Raw genomic sequence first — 20,029 nt, forward strand, 5'->3', positions numbered from 1 at the left:
GATGTTAAAGATCTCATGGCGGCTGTTTGAAAAGAGAAGGGATTTTCTCCCAGTGTCCAACAATTACTCAGTTACAACAACAACAACAACAAAATTACATTTGTTGTTGTTAAAAGTGGTCGTGGCTGTTTGTGGGACATTGCTGAATGCAAATTGGCTGTAGCATTTCTCTACCAAAATACACAGTCACCGTATTTTACAGAATGTGAAGTGCTTTGAGACATCCTTCCGGGGTGAAACAAAATGAAAGCCTGACTTCCTAGAAATCAGAGCCGAATAAGGAGAAGCGAACAACTTGGTGCAGAAATGCTTTCACTTTATTAACCTATTGATTCGATCCATTGCACGAAGGTTCGAAGGTTAAATTCATCAGTAATAGATGTATTGATCAATAAACGGACGCAAGTTGGCGACACTGGCGTAAATTGCAGGAGCCCTTACGTTGCAGTTGCTGGTTCCCCAAGAAACCAGACCAGACAGGCTCCAGGCACCGTTCACATAACAAACGAAAGGGCCACCGGAATCTCCCTGGAATAAAACATGGGACAAGCTGAACGAGCAGTGGTGAGCAGACTGCAAATACACATCGAGTCCCTCTCTCTCTCCCCCGCCCCCCCCCACCCTTCCGGAGAACTTCATAAGTAATGATCAGGATCTGGTTGGTATTTCGCCATCAGATGATAAGGCCAATTTCAGAGCCCTCTTCGGCTGCCCGCTAACTCTGCTCACATTTTATCATAGTGCTGGTAGTAATACTGTGATATAATAATAACAATCCTCGCCTTCGATGGAGCACATTTAACGTCAGGAGGATGTCTTGATGCACTGCTGTAAAATACTTGTACCCACCTGACCTGCTGCGTGTTCCCAGCGACTTCTGTGTTTAGACCCTATTAACATCCTCCCCAAATACATGGTTACCTACCTGACACGAGGAACTTCCAGAGGCACCAGCACAAATCATCATGTTAGTAATGCTGTTCCCCCAATATTCCTTGCAGCGACTGTTTTCAATGACGGGTAGGCTTGTCTGCATGAGCTTGCTAGCGGTTGCTATATTAGGGAGACATTATGATGACAATGACGAACTAATATAATAAGACTATTAATCCTTACATTTGATATAGTGCCTTGGGACGTCCTCCCGACGTGAAAGGCGCTATACAAATGTAATTTTGTACTGTATTGTATGACGCCTTATCACGTCTTCGAAACATCTCAAAGCATTCCCCAGAATATACTGTAAATGAATTGACTGTATACATTTTGGGAAAAATGTGGCAGCCAATTGTGCACAGCAGTGTCCCACAAACAGTCGTGGATTGAGTGACCAAATTATTATCTTTTTAATTATTCTTTTTGAAGGGATTATTACCCTCGGAAAAGTGATCCGCCAATCGGCTAACAACCAGGTTCCTATTTACTGCGAACGGAACAGCGGCCTCTGAAGTAAGGAAACTTGCCTAACGTTTCGTCCTGCCTGCAAATCGAACCCAGGTCCTCTCGCTTGTGAGACAAGTGATCTAACCAATACGCGACAGGACTCAACATATGTTGGCATGTGTGCCTGCAAGTGTATTCAACTTCAGTAAAGTACTTAATAGCTTCTTACCACCGCCGGCCACAGTCCTTCCCCACCCAGTGGTGACACACGTTGTGCCTCCTGGAAGATAAGTGCCCTGAGGAATCAGTGGGACTGGCGAAACATAGCTATTGTAACTAGCTGGGGAAGACAGCCTTAGTAGAGTACAGTCATAGTTCAAGGTTTGGTAGTTGAAGTTAGGATGGGTAATGACCTGAAACAAAGGCACAAAATATTATTCCATCAATAACTGAGGTCGGGTTTGAGTTTTAACCAGAAATTGCAATTTTACTTTTTTTCCATTTCGGAGTAAATGGTTATACGAACTGCTTTGAGATGTTACTTACTTAGGAAGCAATTTTAGTTTGTACTTACCTGTGAAACACTTTTCACTTGCACAGGTTCTGATGAAGAGTGCATATCAAATTCTCCGAGCACAACAATATGATAGTAGTAACTGTAGTAGTAGAAAACATTTAAATCGTTAATCTGTGGAGACACTAAGAATCTCTGTGTAGCTACTTGGAATCTAGAATAGACAATGTTCCCACGCTATTCGAAAAGTAATTGATGTTTTTCCTGGTGTCCCGGTTAACAATTCCCCGGATAAATTGTTCATTCACTTTATGGCTGTTTGAAGGACATAGCTGTGTGCAAATTGGCTGCCACATAATAATAATAATAATCCTTGCATTTGATATAGCGCTTTTCAGGTCAGGAGGATGTCCCAAAGCGCTCACAGAATATACTGTAAAGTGAATTGACTGTATATTTGTGGGCGAACGCGGCAGCCAATTGCGCACAGCAATGTCCCACAAACAGTCGTAGATTGAAAATGACCCAATTATTCTTGTTTTGTTTTCTTGGAGGGATTATTATTAGGCTCTGTGTGGAGGAAGGAAACTTGCCCAACGTTTCGCCCTCTGCCTGGAATTGAACTCAGGTCTCTCACTTGCAAAGCGAGTGCTTTAACCACTGAGCTAAAGGACTCCACATTGACCCTCGAAATACAGTGACTACACTTTACAAGAAATCCTGTAAAGCTCTTTAAAACATCGTCCCAACATGAAAGGCGCAATATCAAATCCAACTATTATTCTTTTACTTATTTGTTGAATAAAGTACTAGATGAGCTGTTACTTTATTCAACAAATAAATAAAAGAATGAACAATTTCAAGGGGGAATTGTTAACCAGGACACCAGGAAAAACATCAATTACTTTTCGAATAGTGCAATAGGATCCATAACATTCACCTGAAGAGGAAGTTGGAACCTCGGTTACAATCCGTCAACAAGCTTCGCGGCAGGAAGCTGATTTAAAGAGAATGTTATCCAAATTTAATAACCACCTGTCAAATACTCACTTAAATTGACAGTGGGCGGCAGTAATAACCCAGTTCTGGTTTACCAGAGATCCTCCACAGAAGTGATTGCGATTTTTGTCCTGCGGAAAAACAACCAATTCTGAGAGGTGATGAAGTTTCAGGTACATTGCGCTCTCTAGATACAATAGGTCAGACACAACCAGTGAGAGTTTCCCTGTACAGCTTCAACTCAATGGAGAATAGCAATACCAGTCTGAAGTTTGCTTTCGGGGAGGGGGATATCCGAAAAGGTAAGCAATAGGTTCCTGTTACGTGTTCATCTAAACTAAAATAAAATAAAATATAGTATTCTCGCCTACACGGTACCAGCAATAAACCAGGGGAGTCCTATACCAGGGATCAAGCACAATCAGGTCTGATAACTGGACTTGTGTGTAACTAGAAAGATCACACCAGGAGTGAATGAATTGAAGCACTTGGTTATAATCGGTGTATAACAGCAACAACAGCAGCAACTTGCCTTTACATAATGCCCTTCAAACAGGGTAGCATCTCGAAGCCTTCAACAGTGGCGGAGCTTGATGGTGAACCACGGAGAGAGTGGAGGTGACTGTAGGCATGTATAACAGCGACTTTCCTCAGCTCTAAGTACATAAGCAAAACCCCTTTCCTTTCTCCAACTATATTGTCCCAGAAAGATAGGAACAGGTTATATTCCGTTGCACCTTCATGCAGGATAGTGTCTCGGAAACTCTTCAGGTGCGATCTGACGATGGACTGCAAAGAGACTGCAAAGCGGAGGCATTGAGGCAGGGAGTTCCAGACGTTTGGGGGGCAGTGGCTGAAGGCACGGTCCCCAATGATGGAGCGGAAGGGTCAAGTGACCCGCAAAATGCCTGAGTCGGCCGAGCAAAGTGACCGGTTGAGGAGCAGTAAATAAATATTAATTTAACAAGTTTAAACATTTCAAAAATGTAATGAATTTTACATTTAAAAATAGAATTGAAGAGAAATGTTACCTGCAGGGAGACTTGCCAGGGCCAAGCCCCTGGACTTGACACCTGTCCGTTGACTATACGGGAAGGGTCAGCTGCAGGAGCACCAGCAACTGGGGAAGGAAAAAGGTTTGAAACAAAATATTCTTATGTGCTTGTCACTTTGTCATGATCCTGATCGCGGAGTCCGGTAGCGTATTGCTTAGAGCACTCGCCTCGCAAGCGAGAAGACACGGTCAGGGCGATACCTTAGGCACAATGCCTTTGAGACGACTCAATGACACAATAAACCATTATATCAAATGCAAGGATTAGGATGATAAATGGTATTCTTTAAACTTCTTTATTGGATAATAACTTAAGAAAATAGGAACAGACGCAGATCATTCAGTCAATCCAACCTGTTCAACTAGTTTAATTTAGTAGATCGCGGCTGATCGCCTCGGGATGTTCTCCCGACGTGAAAGGCACTCTATAAATGGAATCTTGTTGTTGTTGTTGATCTGACACTTAGCCCCATTTCCTGCTGTTTCAGCACTTCTTTCGATATCTTTGCCAACCAAATATTCATAATAAGAATTTGGTACATTTAATACTTCCATTTGGTACAGTGCCTGTCACATCAGGAGGATATCTCAAAGAGCTTCATAGGACATATTTCTCTTTTCGAACAGTGCTATGGGATCTTTGACATCGACCTGGACAAGGCAGACTGGAGCTTGTTTTAGCATCTCATTTGAAGACAGTATGTCTAATAATGGAACGCCTTGCATTGTATCCTCTTAGTCTGGATTTGCCCTTTCTCCAAAGAAGAAAGCTTCTCTGTATAGACTTTGTCAAATCCCTTTATAACATGGTTTCGGCACCCTTTCCACTTCCCCCGTCCCCCTTACCCCTATGTGCCTCAAACTACATTCCCAGTAAAAATAACGTTAAAGGTGGAAAATTGTGTAGAAAAAAAAAGTTTTTTTTAATGTTTGAACTTCCCACTTAAAAGTTAAGTGTAAAACTGCCCTTTGGGTGAGACGTTAAACTGAGGTACTGTCTGGTTCAGCTGGACATAAAGGATCTCATGGCACTCTTTAAAAAAGACAAGGGAGTTTCTCCTAATGTCGTGGCCAACAATTCCCCAGATAAAACTGGTGATTCACTTTGTGGCTGGTTGTGGGACATTGCTCTGTGCAAATTGATTGTCCCTTTTGCCTACAGATGCACAGTCAGACAGAATACATATGTACAGTAATATTGTGAAGCACATTGAGACAGTTTGATGATTTGATAAGAGTCTATATCAAATGCAAGGATTATTATTTCTATTAAAATGCTTTGACCGGTATAACTATCACTCACCATAGGTTGCTCCTGCAATAGCAAAGCACAGGATCCAAGTGAAAGTCATGCTTGCCTCTCTTGTGTTGCTCTTTCTTCGGCTCTCTAGCTTTTATATTTGCTGATTGGAAGCTGTATCTGCAACAGATAAGGAATATCAATTCACAGAAAGGTGCAATGACATTGGAAACTGCTCACAAACGCACTTAATTTTAGGTCTCAATCAATGGTCTTTGATCAGCAAACAAAAAACATTTTTCCAAGAAAAGTGGCAAAAATGGATTCAGATTCAGCCTAGGATTTCACTGTGCCGTCATGTAAGATTGATGATTGTGTTTCTCCTTTTGCAAACAGTATCTGAGACACAATAATTGAAAAGACAACTTTTAATAATAATAATAATAATCCTTGCACCTTATCACATCGTTGAGACATCTCAAAGAGCTTCACAGAATATACTGTAAAGTGAATTGATGGCATATTTTGTGGGCAAAATGCAGCAGCCAATTGCGCACAGCAGTGTCCCACCAACAGTCGTGGATTGTATTTTTTTTGAGGGATTTTTACCTCTGGACAACTATCCACCAATCGACTAACAGCCAGGTTCGTACTTACTGCTGGGTAAACAGAAGTGTGTGAAGTAAGGAAACTTGCCTAAGGTTTCATCCTATACATTATACTATATAATAATAAGCCTTGTATTTCATATAGTGCCTTATCACGTCTTTGAGATTTCTCAAATTATTATGAGTAATATTATTTTTAAGGGATTGTTACCTCTGGAAAACTATCCACCAATCGACTAACAACCTAACATTGACATAACATTATATTGATTTCACAATCATCTTCTGCCCCTTGGTCTGGAGTTGAGGGTGTCTGCGGGCAAATTCCTTGAAACCTCTGTCATCGTGCTCTAACTCAAGCAGGGTGAAACGTTAAGCAAGTTTCCTTATTCCACACGCTTCTTTTGATTTGATCTGAAATCAGGCAAAGAAGAGGAAAGCGGAGGGATTGAGACAGGGAGTTCTGGAGTTTCGGGGCGTAGTGGCTGAAAGCATATCTGCCTGTTCAGGTGAGCGTTAAAGATCCTGTGACACTACTTGGAATAATAAGGGAGTTTCTCCCAGTATCCTGGCCAACAAACCTCCAGTTCTCCTGGCTGTTTGTGGGACACTACTTGCAGGTAACTTGGTTACTGTGGTTTACCTACAGAAATATACAGTCATTGCACTTAACAGTGATTATGATGCATCTTTTTGAGGTGTTTTAGCATAGTATAGGCACTGTACCAAATTTAAGGATTAATATTTATCCATGTGAAGCCGGTGCTAAAAAGCCAATGCAAATTGTGGTGTTTTGGGTTAAACCTGTCAAGACGTTACATTTTCCCACTATTAATCATGTTTAATATGCTTGGTGCGTAAGCACAATGCTTTGGACGAAGATTAGATGTTTAATGACGCAGCAATCAATATGGATCTGAAAGATTGCTCCTCGGTTTCCCACTCGTGGATAAAATGCTTTCCACTGATACCAGGTAGTAGTTCAGCTATAGTGCACCTTCACTGAGACTCTGCACTCTAAATGTTCTTATTGCATTACACTTGTGGCTGCTTGTGCTTTTCTTCAAGCCATTTCTTTTCCTGTTTAGTTTTGCTAATAGTTTCTAACTGTCTTTGCTGGAGCAGATGTCAGCCTGGCTCAGATGGTAGCACTCACCTCTGAGTCAGAGGTTGTGGGTTCAAGCCCCAGATCAGGTCTTTGAACTCATAGTCTAGTTTTTCACTAATACTGTACTGGGGATGTGCTGCATTGCCACAAGGTCCGTCCTTTAACTGAGATGTTAAACTGAGGTTCTGTCTAACTCTTCAGGTGGACTTAAAGGTCCTATGGCACTATTTAAAAAGGAAATGAGTTTCTCCCTGTGACCTGGACAACAATCTCCCAAATAAAATAAAAATCACTTGATCATGCTTGTTTGTGGAACATTGTTGTACACAAATTGGCTGTTACATTTGCTAACAAGATATGCAGTCACTGCACTTTACAGTACATCACCATGAAGCACCATAAGATGTCCACCCGACATATATCAAATGCAAGGATTATTATTATATTATTATCTGACAGGCTCGGCCAGTAGGTCACTGGGCAAATCGGGAAAAGACACAAACGTGCTTGCATCTAGTGCACATTAATTTGAAATCACTTTGCTCAACAAGAACCAGCCTGCTTCACGTCTTTCTCCTTATCTGCCCCATCATTGGATGGGAGGCTTTCAGCCATTCTGCCCCTGCTCTCTAGACCTCCTGTAGTTTTGTAGTCCCGTAGCTTAGTGGTTAGAGCCCTCGCCTTGCAAGCGAGAGTCCTGGTTTCGATTCCCGGCAGAGCAAAACCTTGGGCAAGTTGCCTTACTCCACACGCCTGATAATAATCCCTCAAGAAACAAAATAAAATAATTTGATCACTCAATCCTCGACTGTTTGTGGGACACTTCTGTGTGCAATTGGCTCCCACGTTTCGCCCTCAAATATACAGTCAATTCACTTTCCAGTATATTCTGTGAAGCGCTATATCAAAATGCAAGGATTATTATTACATATTATTATCTCCATGCTAGAATCTCTCTGACTCGCTCCTTCCCTCCTCTATCAAGACACCCCTCGAAAGCTACTTTTGGTCATCATTTTTCGGTCATCATTATTGCTTTCGGTCATCATTTTTTCCCATCCCCAAACCCTTCGGCTTCCAATTCCAGCTTGGGTGCCAGGCCAACATAGTGTTAACCATTTTAAGGCATCTTCTTGATGTGAAAGGTGTTATATAAATACAAATTATATTGTATTCAATCCTACGCCTTTGAGCTGAGGAAGCGGTGCTGTGTGTGTGTATGTTTTTTTTCTGTGTCTGTGCACTGAGTTGTCAGGCTGTCATCGTAGAGCTTTTATAACAAGGCATTTTCTATAATAAAATGCGACAATTTAACTTAATTATTATTAATTCCGACTATTATTTGCAAGATACCAACATTATCATCAGTACTAACATGCCATTGGAGTATGTTGGAGTATTACAGATTTCTGGTACAAAATTTGCCGATGGATTGACAAGAGGCAAATCACTTAAACTGATATGATATTGATATCTAACAAAGTGCAGCCAGCTCATGTATCTTTTGATCATTGAAGATGTTTAGGATATGAAATAAACACACGCCGGTCAGTTTTCTAGATTGACACTTCATGGCAGTGCTGTGGGACTTGACGTTCTTCAGTTGAGATGTTAAACCGAGGTCCTATCTGCCTGTTCAGGTGGATGTTAAAGATCCCATGGTGTTATTTGAAAAGAGAAGGGAGTTTCTCCCAGTGTTGAACAATCCCTCAGTTAAAATGTGTCATGTATGTTTGTGGGACGTTGCTATGTGCAAATTGGCTGTTGCATTTGCCTACAACATACTTTCCAATATATCATGTGAAGTGTTTTGAGACATCCTTATAGTGTGAACTGAAATCAAATCCTTGCTTCTTAGAAATCATAGCCTAGTAAGGAGAAATAAACAACTTGGTGCAGAAATACTTTCACTTTATTAAACTATTGATCCGATATATTGCATGATGGTTAAACCAATCAGTAATTGATGTGTTGATCAATAAAGGGACGCGTCAGCAACAGAAGAGTAAATTGCAGGAGCCCATACGTTGCAGTTCGTGGTTCCACAGGAAACGATACCAGCCAGGATCCAGTTACCATTGTGATCATAAACCAAAGGGCCACCGGAATCTCCCTGGAGGAAAAAATGGGACAGGCTGAACAACCAGTGGTGAGCAGAACATCCACATTGAGCCCCTCCCTATTCCTCCACCTCCCCCCGCACCAATTTCTGGAGAATTTCCTGACTAATGATCTGGATTGGGTAATGCTAGCTGATATTTTTCCTTAAAGTGATGAGGCCAATTCCAGAGCCCTCTGCTGCCGCCAACAACATTTATATGGTGCCCTTCACGCAGAGTAGCATTGTGCTGACAATCAGGCTCAGCTAACAATCCCACATTTTACCATGATCCTGGTAATAATACTGTAATGCACTGAACTACTGACTGTCCAGTGCCTTGGGATGTCCTCCCGACCTGAAAGGCGCTTTATAAATGTAATTTTGATATTGCTTTTCTTGTTGCCATAATATAATAATAACAATCTTCGCATTTGATGGAACACCTTTCATGTCGGGAGGACGTCTCAAAGCGCTGCTGTAAATTACTTTTATCTGCTGTAAAATTGTCCTTTACAACTTCGAACCTGTGTCCTGCTGCCCTGGCATATCTCAAAGTACACTTTATTCCTATTTTAAAAAATGACAATTGGATCCTGTTGCTTAAACCACACAGTCTATGGTAGATCTCAATGGAGCAACCCAGCTGCCTATTAATCTGCTCCCCAAACACTTGGTTACCTACCTGACACGATGAGGATCCAGAGGCGCCAGCACAAATCATCATGTTAGTAATTCTGTTCCCCCAGTAGTCTTTGCACTGTTCTTTATCAATTATGGGTATATTTGTCTGCACGAGCCTATTGGAGCTTGCTATATTAGGGAGAGAATGATAATAATGAACAACTAATAATCCATGGGATACAGCCCCTTATCACGTTCTTTGAGATGTCTCAAAGCACTTCACAGCTATACTGTAAAGTATAGGTATAGATATATACCTGTAAGTGTATTCAACTTCAGTAAAGTACTTAATAGCTTCTTACCACCGCCGGACTCGGTCCTTCCCCACCCAGTGGTAGTACACATTGTGCCTCCTGGAAGATCAATGTTCCAAGGAATCAGTGCAATTGGAGCAACATAACCATTGTAAATAGCTGGGGAAGACAGCTTGAGTAGGGTGCAGTCATAGTTGAAGGTTTGGGCATTGTAGCTAGGGTGGGTAGTGACCTGAAACAAAGGCACAAGATGTTATTTCGTCAATAATTGAGGTTGGGTTTGAGTTTTAACCAGAAATTGCAATTTTACTTTTTTTCCATTTCGGAGTAAATGGCATTTTTTGTGGGCAAAATGTAGCAGCCAATTGCGCACAGCAGTGTCCCACCGACAGTCGTGGATTGTATTTTTTTTAGGAATTTTTACCGCCGGACAACTATCCACCGATCGACTAACAGCCAGGTTCGTACTTACTGCTGGGTAAACAGAGGTGTGTGAAGTAAGGAAACTTGCCTAAGGTTTCATCCTATACATTATACTATATAATAATAATCCTTGTATTTGATATAGTGCCTTATCACGTCTTTGAGATTTCTCAAATTATTATGAGTAATATTATTTTTAAGGGATTGTTACCTCTGGAAAACTATCCACCAATCGACTAACAACCTAACATTGACATAACATTATATTGATTTCACAATCATCTTCTGCCCCTTGGTCTGGAGTTGAGGGTGTCTGCGGGCAAATTCCTTGAAACCTCTGTCATCGTGCTCCAACTCAAGCAGGGTGAAACGTTAAGCAAGTTTCCTTATTCCACACGCTTCTTTTGATTTGATCTGAAATCAGGCAAAGAAGAGGAAAGCGGAGGGATTGAGACAGGGAGTTCTGGAGTTTCGGGGCGTAGTGGCTGAAAGCATATCTGCCTGTTCAGGTGAGCGTTAAAGATCCTGTGACACTACTTGGAATAATAAGGGAGTTTCTCCCAGTATCCTGGCCAACAAACCTCCAGTTCTCCTGGCTGTTTGTGGGACACTGCTTGCAGGTAACTTGGTTACTGTGGTTTACCTACAGAAATATACAGTCATTGCACTTAACAGTGATTATGATGCATCTTTTTGAGGTGTTTTAGCATTACAGTATAGGCACTGTACCAAATTTAAGGATTAATATTTATCCATGTGAAGCCGGTGCTAAAAAGCCAATGCAAATTGTGGTGTTTTGGGTTAAACCTGTCAAGACGTTACATTTTCCCACTATTAATCATGTTTAATATGCTTGGTGCGTAAGCACAATGCTTTGGACGAAGATTAGATGTTTAATGACGCAGCAATTAATATAGATCTGGAAAATTGCTCCTCGGTTTCCCACTCGTGGATAAAATGTTTTTCACTGTCAACCCACCTTCACTGAACCCTGCACTCCAAATGTTCCTATTGCATTACACTTGTGCCTGCTTCACGTCCCCTGCCTTGTCTGCCCCACCATTGGCGGGTGGGCCTTCAGCCTCTCTGCCCCCACCCTCTGGAACTCCATCCCACAGTCCCTCTGCCTCACCCCCTCCCTTGCCTCTTTCAAGACCCATCTCAAGACCCTCCTCTTCAACCGTACCTTCGGTCACCCTCCTACCCCTCGCCCTCCACCCCTCCAGATCCCAACCACCAGCTCGGGTGCGGATCCCTGACTGTCCAGCACATTAGGATGCCCTCCTGCCATGAAAGGCATCATAGAAATGTAATTTGTTGTTGTTGTTGTGGTGGTGTGCCTATTTTTAAGCCTATTCTTTTTCTGTTTAGTTTTACAAATAGTTTCTAAGTGCCTTTGCTGGAGTAGATGTCAGCCTGGCTCAGGTGGTGGCACTCACCTCTGAGTCGGACTGGGAGAGGGCGGGCGGGAGAGATGGAGGGATAGTGAGATGGAATTACAAACGACCAATTTTAGAACGCACTATATTCTAAATGTTTTTTTATTTTAAATGCTTTGGTGCTGCAAGCCAAAGGAGCTGGCAGGGTAGTCCTAGGTGGACAAGCAGTGGGAAAGCTTGTAGTATTAATGGCAAGCTGTGCGGTTTTAGCTGGTTAGACTCCAGGAGTACCCCCAACGCGCACTCTGGGCTCCCCAATCCTTGGCTGTTGCCAACCTGTGCCAAGTACTTTGCGGTATTAGGTAAGCAGGGAGAGAAAGCGCACTCCATTCCAACAATCTATAATGATATAATAATCCTTGCATTTGATATAGCGCTTTTCACGTTTTCTCGACGTCTCAAAGCGCTTCACAGAATAGACTGTAAAGTGAATTGACCGTATATTTGTGGGCGAATCTCCGTGTGTAGGTGGGATACATTGAAACCTCAGTTTGGTTTGGATGCTCTTAAGCATGGTGATGGGTTTCCGCATGTGTCAGACACCCGGCTGAACCCCCCTAAAAATTCTCTAATGTAAATGAACTGAGATCAAGTAGCTGAACAGTTGAGTCATAAAGATAACGCAAGGATTCAGATGCCTTAGATTTATTGGTTTGATTGCAACAACTAAAAACACTGGGATTCAAAGAGAGACAGCGTTGCATCTCTGGACGCTACTTGCACATATGTGGGATTCCTTTCAAAATCCACTGATTTTTACTGTTCTTGCTGTGTTTTTAAGTCATGCTCTTTTTCTCAAAAACTTTCTCTCAGAAAGTAGGATTTAATCATACAAGTGATATGGAATAACAGATCTTTGTGACTGAGATACTGTGGTTAAACGTTGAAAGTTATAGTCCAAATGGATATCAGGAGAAAATGCTCAGACAGGGCAAGGTTGGGAGCACTGAGGAGGTTATTCTCACTCTGTACGTTCGATTGTGTGTCAGCCTCTCGAACCTCTGATTCAAAAGGTGTGGGTTCAAGCCTCCCCTCTCCAAATCAGGTCTTGGAATCACATAGCCCAGCGTGGTCCAACTGGCGGCCCGGCGGTTGATGTTATCCGGCCCGAGGCCATTTCTGACTTCCACTCCCTCCCATCCTGGTGAATATCCTTCCATGGCAGCAGCAGGAGCCTGCAGTTGGGATGATGCAGTGCTGAAAGTGAAAATGATACTGACCGTTTCTGCAGGAAGGCAAGCGCGTGCCGCTGTAGATAGTGAATCACGAATCACGTGGCTGTTTATGAGAGGGATTGAGAGGGGGTGAAAGAAGGAGGAGAGGGTGGAGAGAGTGATTGAATGAAAGGGAGAGAGGAGTGTGTGTGTGTGAGAGTGGTGAGAAAGCGAGAGAGAGAGAGCGAGACTGTGGCCTGCAGAACTTTTTCAAGTAGGAAATCCAGCCCGTGGTAGCCAAAAGGTTAGACTAGCCTGGCCTAAGCTGACACTCCATTAAACTGAGGATCCGTCTGCCTGTTCAGGTGGACATTAAAAATCCCCTGGCACTATTCGAAAAGAGAATGGAGTTTTTCCCGGTGTCCTGGCCAATAAATCCTCCAAAGAAGATTGGTCACTCACTCCATGGCTGTCTGTGGGACACTGCTGTGCACAAACTGGCTGCCACTTTTCGCTCACAAAATACATAGTCAATCTACTTTACAGTATATCCTGTTAAGTGCTCTGAGATGACTCATTGACGTGATAAGGTGCTATATCAAATGCAAGGATTATTATTATTATTATTATCCTAAAGCTTATTTGTTAAGCACCATCCTTCTGTTTGCTCTTCGTCCCTGTGCACTTATAGATAATTCCAATCAATTTTATATGCGTTTTAAATTTTCATGAGTTTATCTCAAATAGCAAGGAGAAATGACCTAAGCTCAACAAAGACAGGAAGGACTTCCATATTAATAGCCTCTCTACTACATCTTTATCTTGTTTATTATTTTTTAATCGCTTCACAGTTAGTTTAGTGTAGTTACTGTTTTTGTGTGGGAAAGTTACAGCCAGTTACATTAGCAAGTCCCACAAAGAGCCAAGGGGTGAATGCCCGATTATTGTGGAGAATTGCTGGCCAGACAAGCAGAGTTCAGCATTATGCTTCAAAGGGAGGATAAATGTGAGAAGTGAACTTACGGAACAGCCCCCCCCACCGCCCCCCCAGGGAGACAGATGGTGGAAGCAAAAAATATCATTTGTTTCAAGAACAAATGAGATAGATTTCTGCTAGAAAATAATATCTGGGGATACAGTATATAGTCTGGGACACGACATGTCAAACGACTGCCAGGATGGTGGAAGGCGAACTAGATGGATCTTCTTTCGTCAGTAACGTCATGTGTTTTTATGAGAATAACGCATTAGCCCAGTGCAGTGAACTCCCTTGACTGAGCGCAGACAGTACAAATTTCCCCCCACTCCCTCCCAAGTTACCGCACTCTGTGAACCTCTGATGTCTGAAAAAATAGCATTTGAAGTACATTTTTGTGTCTATGTTTTTTGACAGTGTCACAAGTTTTTAACTATTTAGGTAGGGCTTTATTTTTAAGTAAGAATTTTCCCTATTTGTACCAAACTCCGTCGAAGAGGTCAAAGGTCTCCTGTCTCCGATGCTGAACCTTTAATTCACCGATGCCCATTTCTTGCTATACTGAGACTCATGGGTGAGAATGTATGTAAAGGTGGACGCATCACACAGGTAGGAGAGAGGAAAGCAAAGAGGTGCCTTCTAGTTTAGAAACCGGCTCCGTGCTATACTAAAACACTTTGAAACATCCTCCCGATGAGAGAGATGCTACATAAATGTGTATTGTGCTGTAACTATGTATTGTATTGAAAGGCTGTACCCTGGAGAGAGAGCAACACAGACTAATGTGAAGCAATGCTCGCTAATGTGAGAAACACGCCACAGGTTGCTTGGTGACTTCATCAATAACTTGATCAACAAAGGCACTGGACAAACATTAATCTCAACATTTACCAAGGCAAGATGTAATTTGCAAATTATTTATTTAAAATGGGAATTAATGTTAACATCTGTGCTTTTTAATTGTAAGCAATTGTCTGCTCGATCCACGATCTGAACATTGTCACCCGGGTGTAAACGGCAGGGGTGCTGGTGGAACAGTAGCCGCTGCCCCAGGAAACAATTCCCACCAGATTCCAGGCTCCTCCATTCTGACACACCAGAGGGCCACCAGAGTCACCCTGGAAGCAGAACACGTCCGAGTTAATATGATTGTTGCGAACTTCAGCTTAAAAATAAATACCTCGTAAGAAAAAGGTGTCCAGGGGCCAAAGCGCAACCCTCCAGGACATGATCTCCCCTCACCCCATCTCATTCTGCTTTGAATCCCACCTGAAGATCTAACTGTTTGACCCAGCCTACAGTCACCTCCTCCACCACCCCTGAGAAGAGTCCAACCCCACCACTGTGGAGCACTCCCACACGGTATCCTGTGTGAAAGGCGCTATACAAAAGCAAGTTGTTGTCTTCGAACAACCCCAAAGTTTCTTTTGTGCTTCTACTGTGTTACTTGGTAGTTTATTACGAACATTTATCACCCTTTGACATTTTGCTGGTATCAGTTTAAATTTACTTTCCACTAATTTGCGTTTCACTCTTAGGTTTCCTGACTTACTTAAAATCATTACTTTTGCTTCACCTGATCCAAACTGTTTACATATTGGTATGGTCCTATCTGGACAAGCAACGGAAAGCTTGCCAGACAGCGATATCCGTGGCAAGCTGTGCGTTTTTCAGCTGGTTAGGACCCCAGCAGTTTCCCCAACGCCCGCTCTGGGGTCCCCAGCCCGAGCCTAAAACCTTCCTGAATTACGTAAGCGGGATTCGCCCCTCCAGCGAAAGAAATAGCGCATTCTATTCCATTCCAACAATCTAACTCTGGGATTTCCACGTGTAGGTGGGATGCATGGAATTCTCAGCTTGGTTTGGATACTCTTTAGCCTGGTGATGGCGTTCGACATGTCCGACACTCGGCTGAGCAAAAATAAAAGTTACTAGCCCCAACTGTGTTGTCTCTGGGCCGTGAAGCTCAAGTTGAGTGCAATTTGGCTTCACGGATCACCCATTACACCTGGGATATAGTTAACGCAGTCCAATGTTGGCTGCGTGAACATCAGACATACCATGCAGGATGTGGCTCCTGCTGCCCCAGCGCAGATCATGGCATCGGTGATCATGTTGGTCCAAATGTTGTTACACTGTTCGTAGGTGAGCAGAGGGAGGGCTGCCTGCTGCAGGATGCATGGAGTGTTGGAGTCTGATCAAACAGAGAGAGAGAAATTTTAACATATCATTGCATTTCCAAATAAAAATAATAATCCTTCCATTTGATATCACGCCTTATCGTGTCGTTGAGACATCTCAAAATGCTTCACAGAATATACGGTAAAGTGGATTTACTGTATATTTTGTGGGTGAAACGCTATTGCTACCTGATTTTCTAAAGCACTTTTCTACAAATTAACCCCACTTTTCAGTTCTCTCCTGATTCCCATTAACTACCAAAAAACATCCGATGTTAAGTCCTGCAGGAGTTCTAACTTTCAGCCACTAAATGACATCGAGGCAGGGGCTCTCCTGCTTGGCTCGTGTCAACGCCTTCTCACCTCAGGCTCTGACCACATCGACCCCCCCACGGATACTCATATGGAGCCATTGCTATCACCTGTTTGACCTTCAATCACTACCTTCTGAGCTCTCACTCTCTGAGATTTTCCTCAGCTCCACCCCACAGTCCACCTCGAGCCTTACTTCTCCCTCCGAGCTGCCCAAACCCTTGTTCCTATCTTAATCACGCTCAGGCTCGATCATTCTGAATGCCCTGCCCATTTGCAGAATTGATTGCTTGTTGAATCTAGCAACGGGAATGAATTAAGATGTACAAAGATATAAAGCTCACATACCAAATGGATTGGTCAGTCCCCATCCTGAAGTCATACACATCTTGCCACCAGGGAAAAGGTCAGGATTCGAAGCCAGACAGACAGGAGATATACGGGGAGTGAAGGTAACCGAAGATTTCAGCTTGACCACAGTCACGTCATTGTTGATGTTGTACGAATCCCAGTTAGGGTGAGTGAAGGCCTGCAACAGATGATTTCAGGATTACCTATGTAATTCTTAAAAGAAAAAGAAAAGCTTCTGCCCTCCCCGCCCACTCCCGTTGCACAGAAAGACAAACAGTTTATTCTGGTACTCTACATCGTGGAAAAGCAGGTGACATATTGCCTTTGTTTGCTGCAATCTTATTGCCACCAGGTGATTTATGCCAAAATCAAATCTGTATTTTCTTCATTTCCTTTTAGATTGGTGCAGAGAGAATGGGTTCTGCCTGGTCAATACTAAATTAGTATTAGAAAATCTCTATATACTTTTGCCACACTAATAACCATGTTATTTTCTAAGTCACACTCTGGATCCTGTGCTGATGTGGATTGGGAACCATACATTTTTAGATTCAATTTGCAGGGCTTTGGGGTAAGAGTGGAGGAGTGAGACTAGTTGGATATCTCTTTCAAAGACCCAGGACAGGCACATTGGGCCACTGGCCTCCTTCTGTGCTGTAAGATTCTATGATTCTATGATATTTTAGTGGGTTATGGTACACACGTAGGTAGAAATTCCACCTGGATCTGACTGGAGATTCGCTCTATGAACGTAACATTTTCCAGTGAGCAGAATATGGTAAATTGTTGAATTCGGTTTTAACTTCGACCGCCTATTTTCTGTGGGTTTTAAGAGAACTTACATAATGAATTCCATGGATTACTTCCAAGACATTAGCAGACTGGAATCAACAAACTTTTTGCAGACGGAACTCGGTTTTGCCTTTAAAGAGGATCAGTTGATTTTGGGTTCATTTAGGTCACATCAGCTGTTACCAGGGTTTTTAAAGGAGTCTCATTAATGCGTAGAGTTGGGAGTTTAAAATGCAGGCAGCCTGTCTTCAAATCTTGATTATGTTGCTCATCAGTAGTTAGCGCCTTGGGATGTCCTCCCGACGTGAAAGGCTCTATACAAATGTAATTGTGTTGTTGTTGTAGTTCTGAGCTGCAGCAGGGTCTGATGTCTTTTGGGGAATCAACTTTGGAAGTAGCTGTGAGCTGTTATAGTGTCAATATGTACCATTTATAATGTATTCTATCACCTACAGTATAACTACTCTATACTGTAATCAGACTGTGGCATTTTAAGGAAGCCAGTGGCAAAGTCCTTTGTATTGATGTTAGACTGCAGAGATAGCTGGCTCTTGCATCGACATGAACTCTAGATCGCGTGGAAGCACAATAGCTGAATCCAGTCGAAAAAGCCAACAGGTAAAGTCAACAGGGTGAACAGTACTTTGAAAAGGGCATAGGATAGAGGGTTCACGATTAGAAAATGTCTACGTACCCTTGCGACACCCACAACCACGTTATCTTCTGAACTTGAGCATTTATTATGTGCTCCAAGAACCACGTAATGGCTTTGGCTAAAGGTAAAGAATAAATCACACTCAGGAATGGTAATAAGAATCCTTGCATTTGATATAGCGCTTTTCACGTTTTCTAGACGTCTCAAAGTGCTTCACAGAATACACTCTAAAGTGAATTGACTGTATATTGGTGGGCGAAACGTGGCAGCCAATTGTGCACAGCAGTGTTCCACAAACAGTCGTGGATTGAGTGACCAAATTACTTTTTTTTTGAGGGATTATTATCCTCGGAAAAGCGATCCGCCAATCGACTAACAACCGGGTTACTACTTACTGCTAGGTAAACAGAGGCGTGTGGAGTAAGGAAACTTGCCCAACATTCCTACCCTGATGGGAATAGAACCCAGGTAGCGTCTTATCACTTTGTTGAGACGTCTCAAAGGGTTTCGCTCTAAAGTAAAATTACTGTGTATTTTGTGGGCGAAACACAGCAGCCAATTGTGCACAGAAGTGTCCCACAAACAGCTGTGGATTGAGTGGTCATATTATAAAAAAATTGGGAGGGATTATTACCCCCAGAAAGCAATCTGGTTCTAGTATTACTTTTCCTTGTAACGTACCATGTATTGCTCTATACATGGGGAGAAACGTTTCATAATGAGGTTGTAAAACTTACCCTACACCACAATGAGCAGCAGTTACAACCCAGTTTTCATTGAGCAGGGAACCACCGCAGAAATGCCAGCCACTGTAGTCCTGTTACATAAAAGAGATAGGTTTTCAGCATAGAGAGTGATCGTCGCTGTGCAAAAGTCCATCGGCAGCAATCTTGTCAGTACTATGTGCGTATTGCCACATAATTCACACTTGGAATAGCAGTGATGGCTGAACTGTGCATTAGCCGCAGATGTTCCAATAAAGAAAGGAGAGTTTCAAATATACAGTAGTAATTTACTGTTTACTGTTTTGACATGGTGAACAATGAGTCAACTAACATCCCTGGATCTCTGTCAGCTACCCCCTTGACAGGTTCCATCCCATCCATGCATTTGATTTCCCAGTATTGTCTATCATTCAGATGAACACACCCGCTCCCCAAAAAATAGATTTTAAAATATCCGTGCATTGCACTGCTTCTGTTCAGTGGCAGTCTTTACTGCGCTGTTTCCCCTTATAAGTAGAGTGAGCCACCTGAATAGCAGCAGACTGTCCCATTCACTTACCTGCAGTGAGATTTGCCAGGGCCAAGATCCTGAAACAGCATCTTCACCATTTACTATCCTGGAGTAGCCGGTAATAACGGGGTTGATCGCAGGGCGACCGCACTCTGGATTGAGAAGACACAAGTGCGCAGAATAAGAATTCGTTCAATCAAAGCATCTCTATATAAAATAGAAACTACAGTGTCTCTCAGTACACTCAGCTTACCCAGTCCATAAGCAGCATTGATGAGATACAGGCATGAGAGAACCCAAAGGAAAGCCATGGTGCTTGATTTGTGGTCGAGAGTTAGTACTCACACCTTTATATAGTCTGAAGGCAAAGGTGGGTATCTAATAGATAAAAATTCATAGCCATGTGTACATGGCAGGTTTTTTCCAAAGGTAAATTGATATTATGAAAAGTACACATCATTTAAAATGTTGATCAAAAAATAGCTGAAGTTTAACAGATACAGAGTTAGTTTCCCAAGAAATGTCACAGTGGAAGTGTTCAATCTTTTGAATACTTGGCCAAGACACAG

At 42.5% G+C, this 20,029-nt stretch overlaps 1 protein-coding gene across 1 annotated transcript; it reads right to left on the reverse strand.

Moving 5' to 3' along the window:
* Window positions 1-346: 346 nt before the first annotated feature.
* Window positions 347-19,771, reverse strand: LOC103176142 (chymotrypsinogen 2-like). The gene is made up of 14 exons (XM_007889540.2): window positions 19,714-19,771; window positions 19,509-19,612; window positions 18,962-19,041; window positions 18,264-18,342; window positions 16,775-16,955; window positions 15,995-16,128; window positions 14,922-15,052; window positions 5,309-5,370; window positions 3,928-4,016; window positions 2,948-3,027; window positions 1,958-2,039; window positions 1,613-1,796; window positions 926-1,053; window positions 347-528 (listed from the first exon to the last, which is right to left on the reverse strand). The coding sequence occupies exons 1-14, from the start codon at window positions 19,769-19,771 to the stop codon at window positions 370-372; spliced, it is 1,551 nt and encodes a 516-aa protein (XP_007887731.2). The 3' UTR covers window positions 347-369.
* Between the last annotated feature and the right edge of the window lie 258 nt (window positions 19,772-20,029).

Source organism: Callorhinchus milii, unplaced genomic scaffold, assembly GCF_018977255.1.
Source record: "Callorhinchus milii isolate IMCB2004 unplaced genomic scaffold, IMCB_Cmil_1.0 Scaffold14, whole genome shotgun sequence".
NCBI lineage: Eukaryota > Metazoa > Chordata > Chondrichthyes > Chimaeriformes > Callorhinchidae > Callorhinchus > Callorhinchus milii.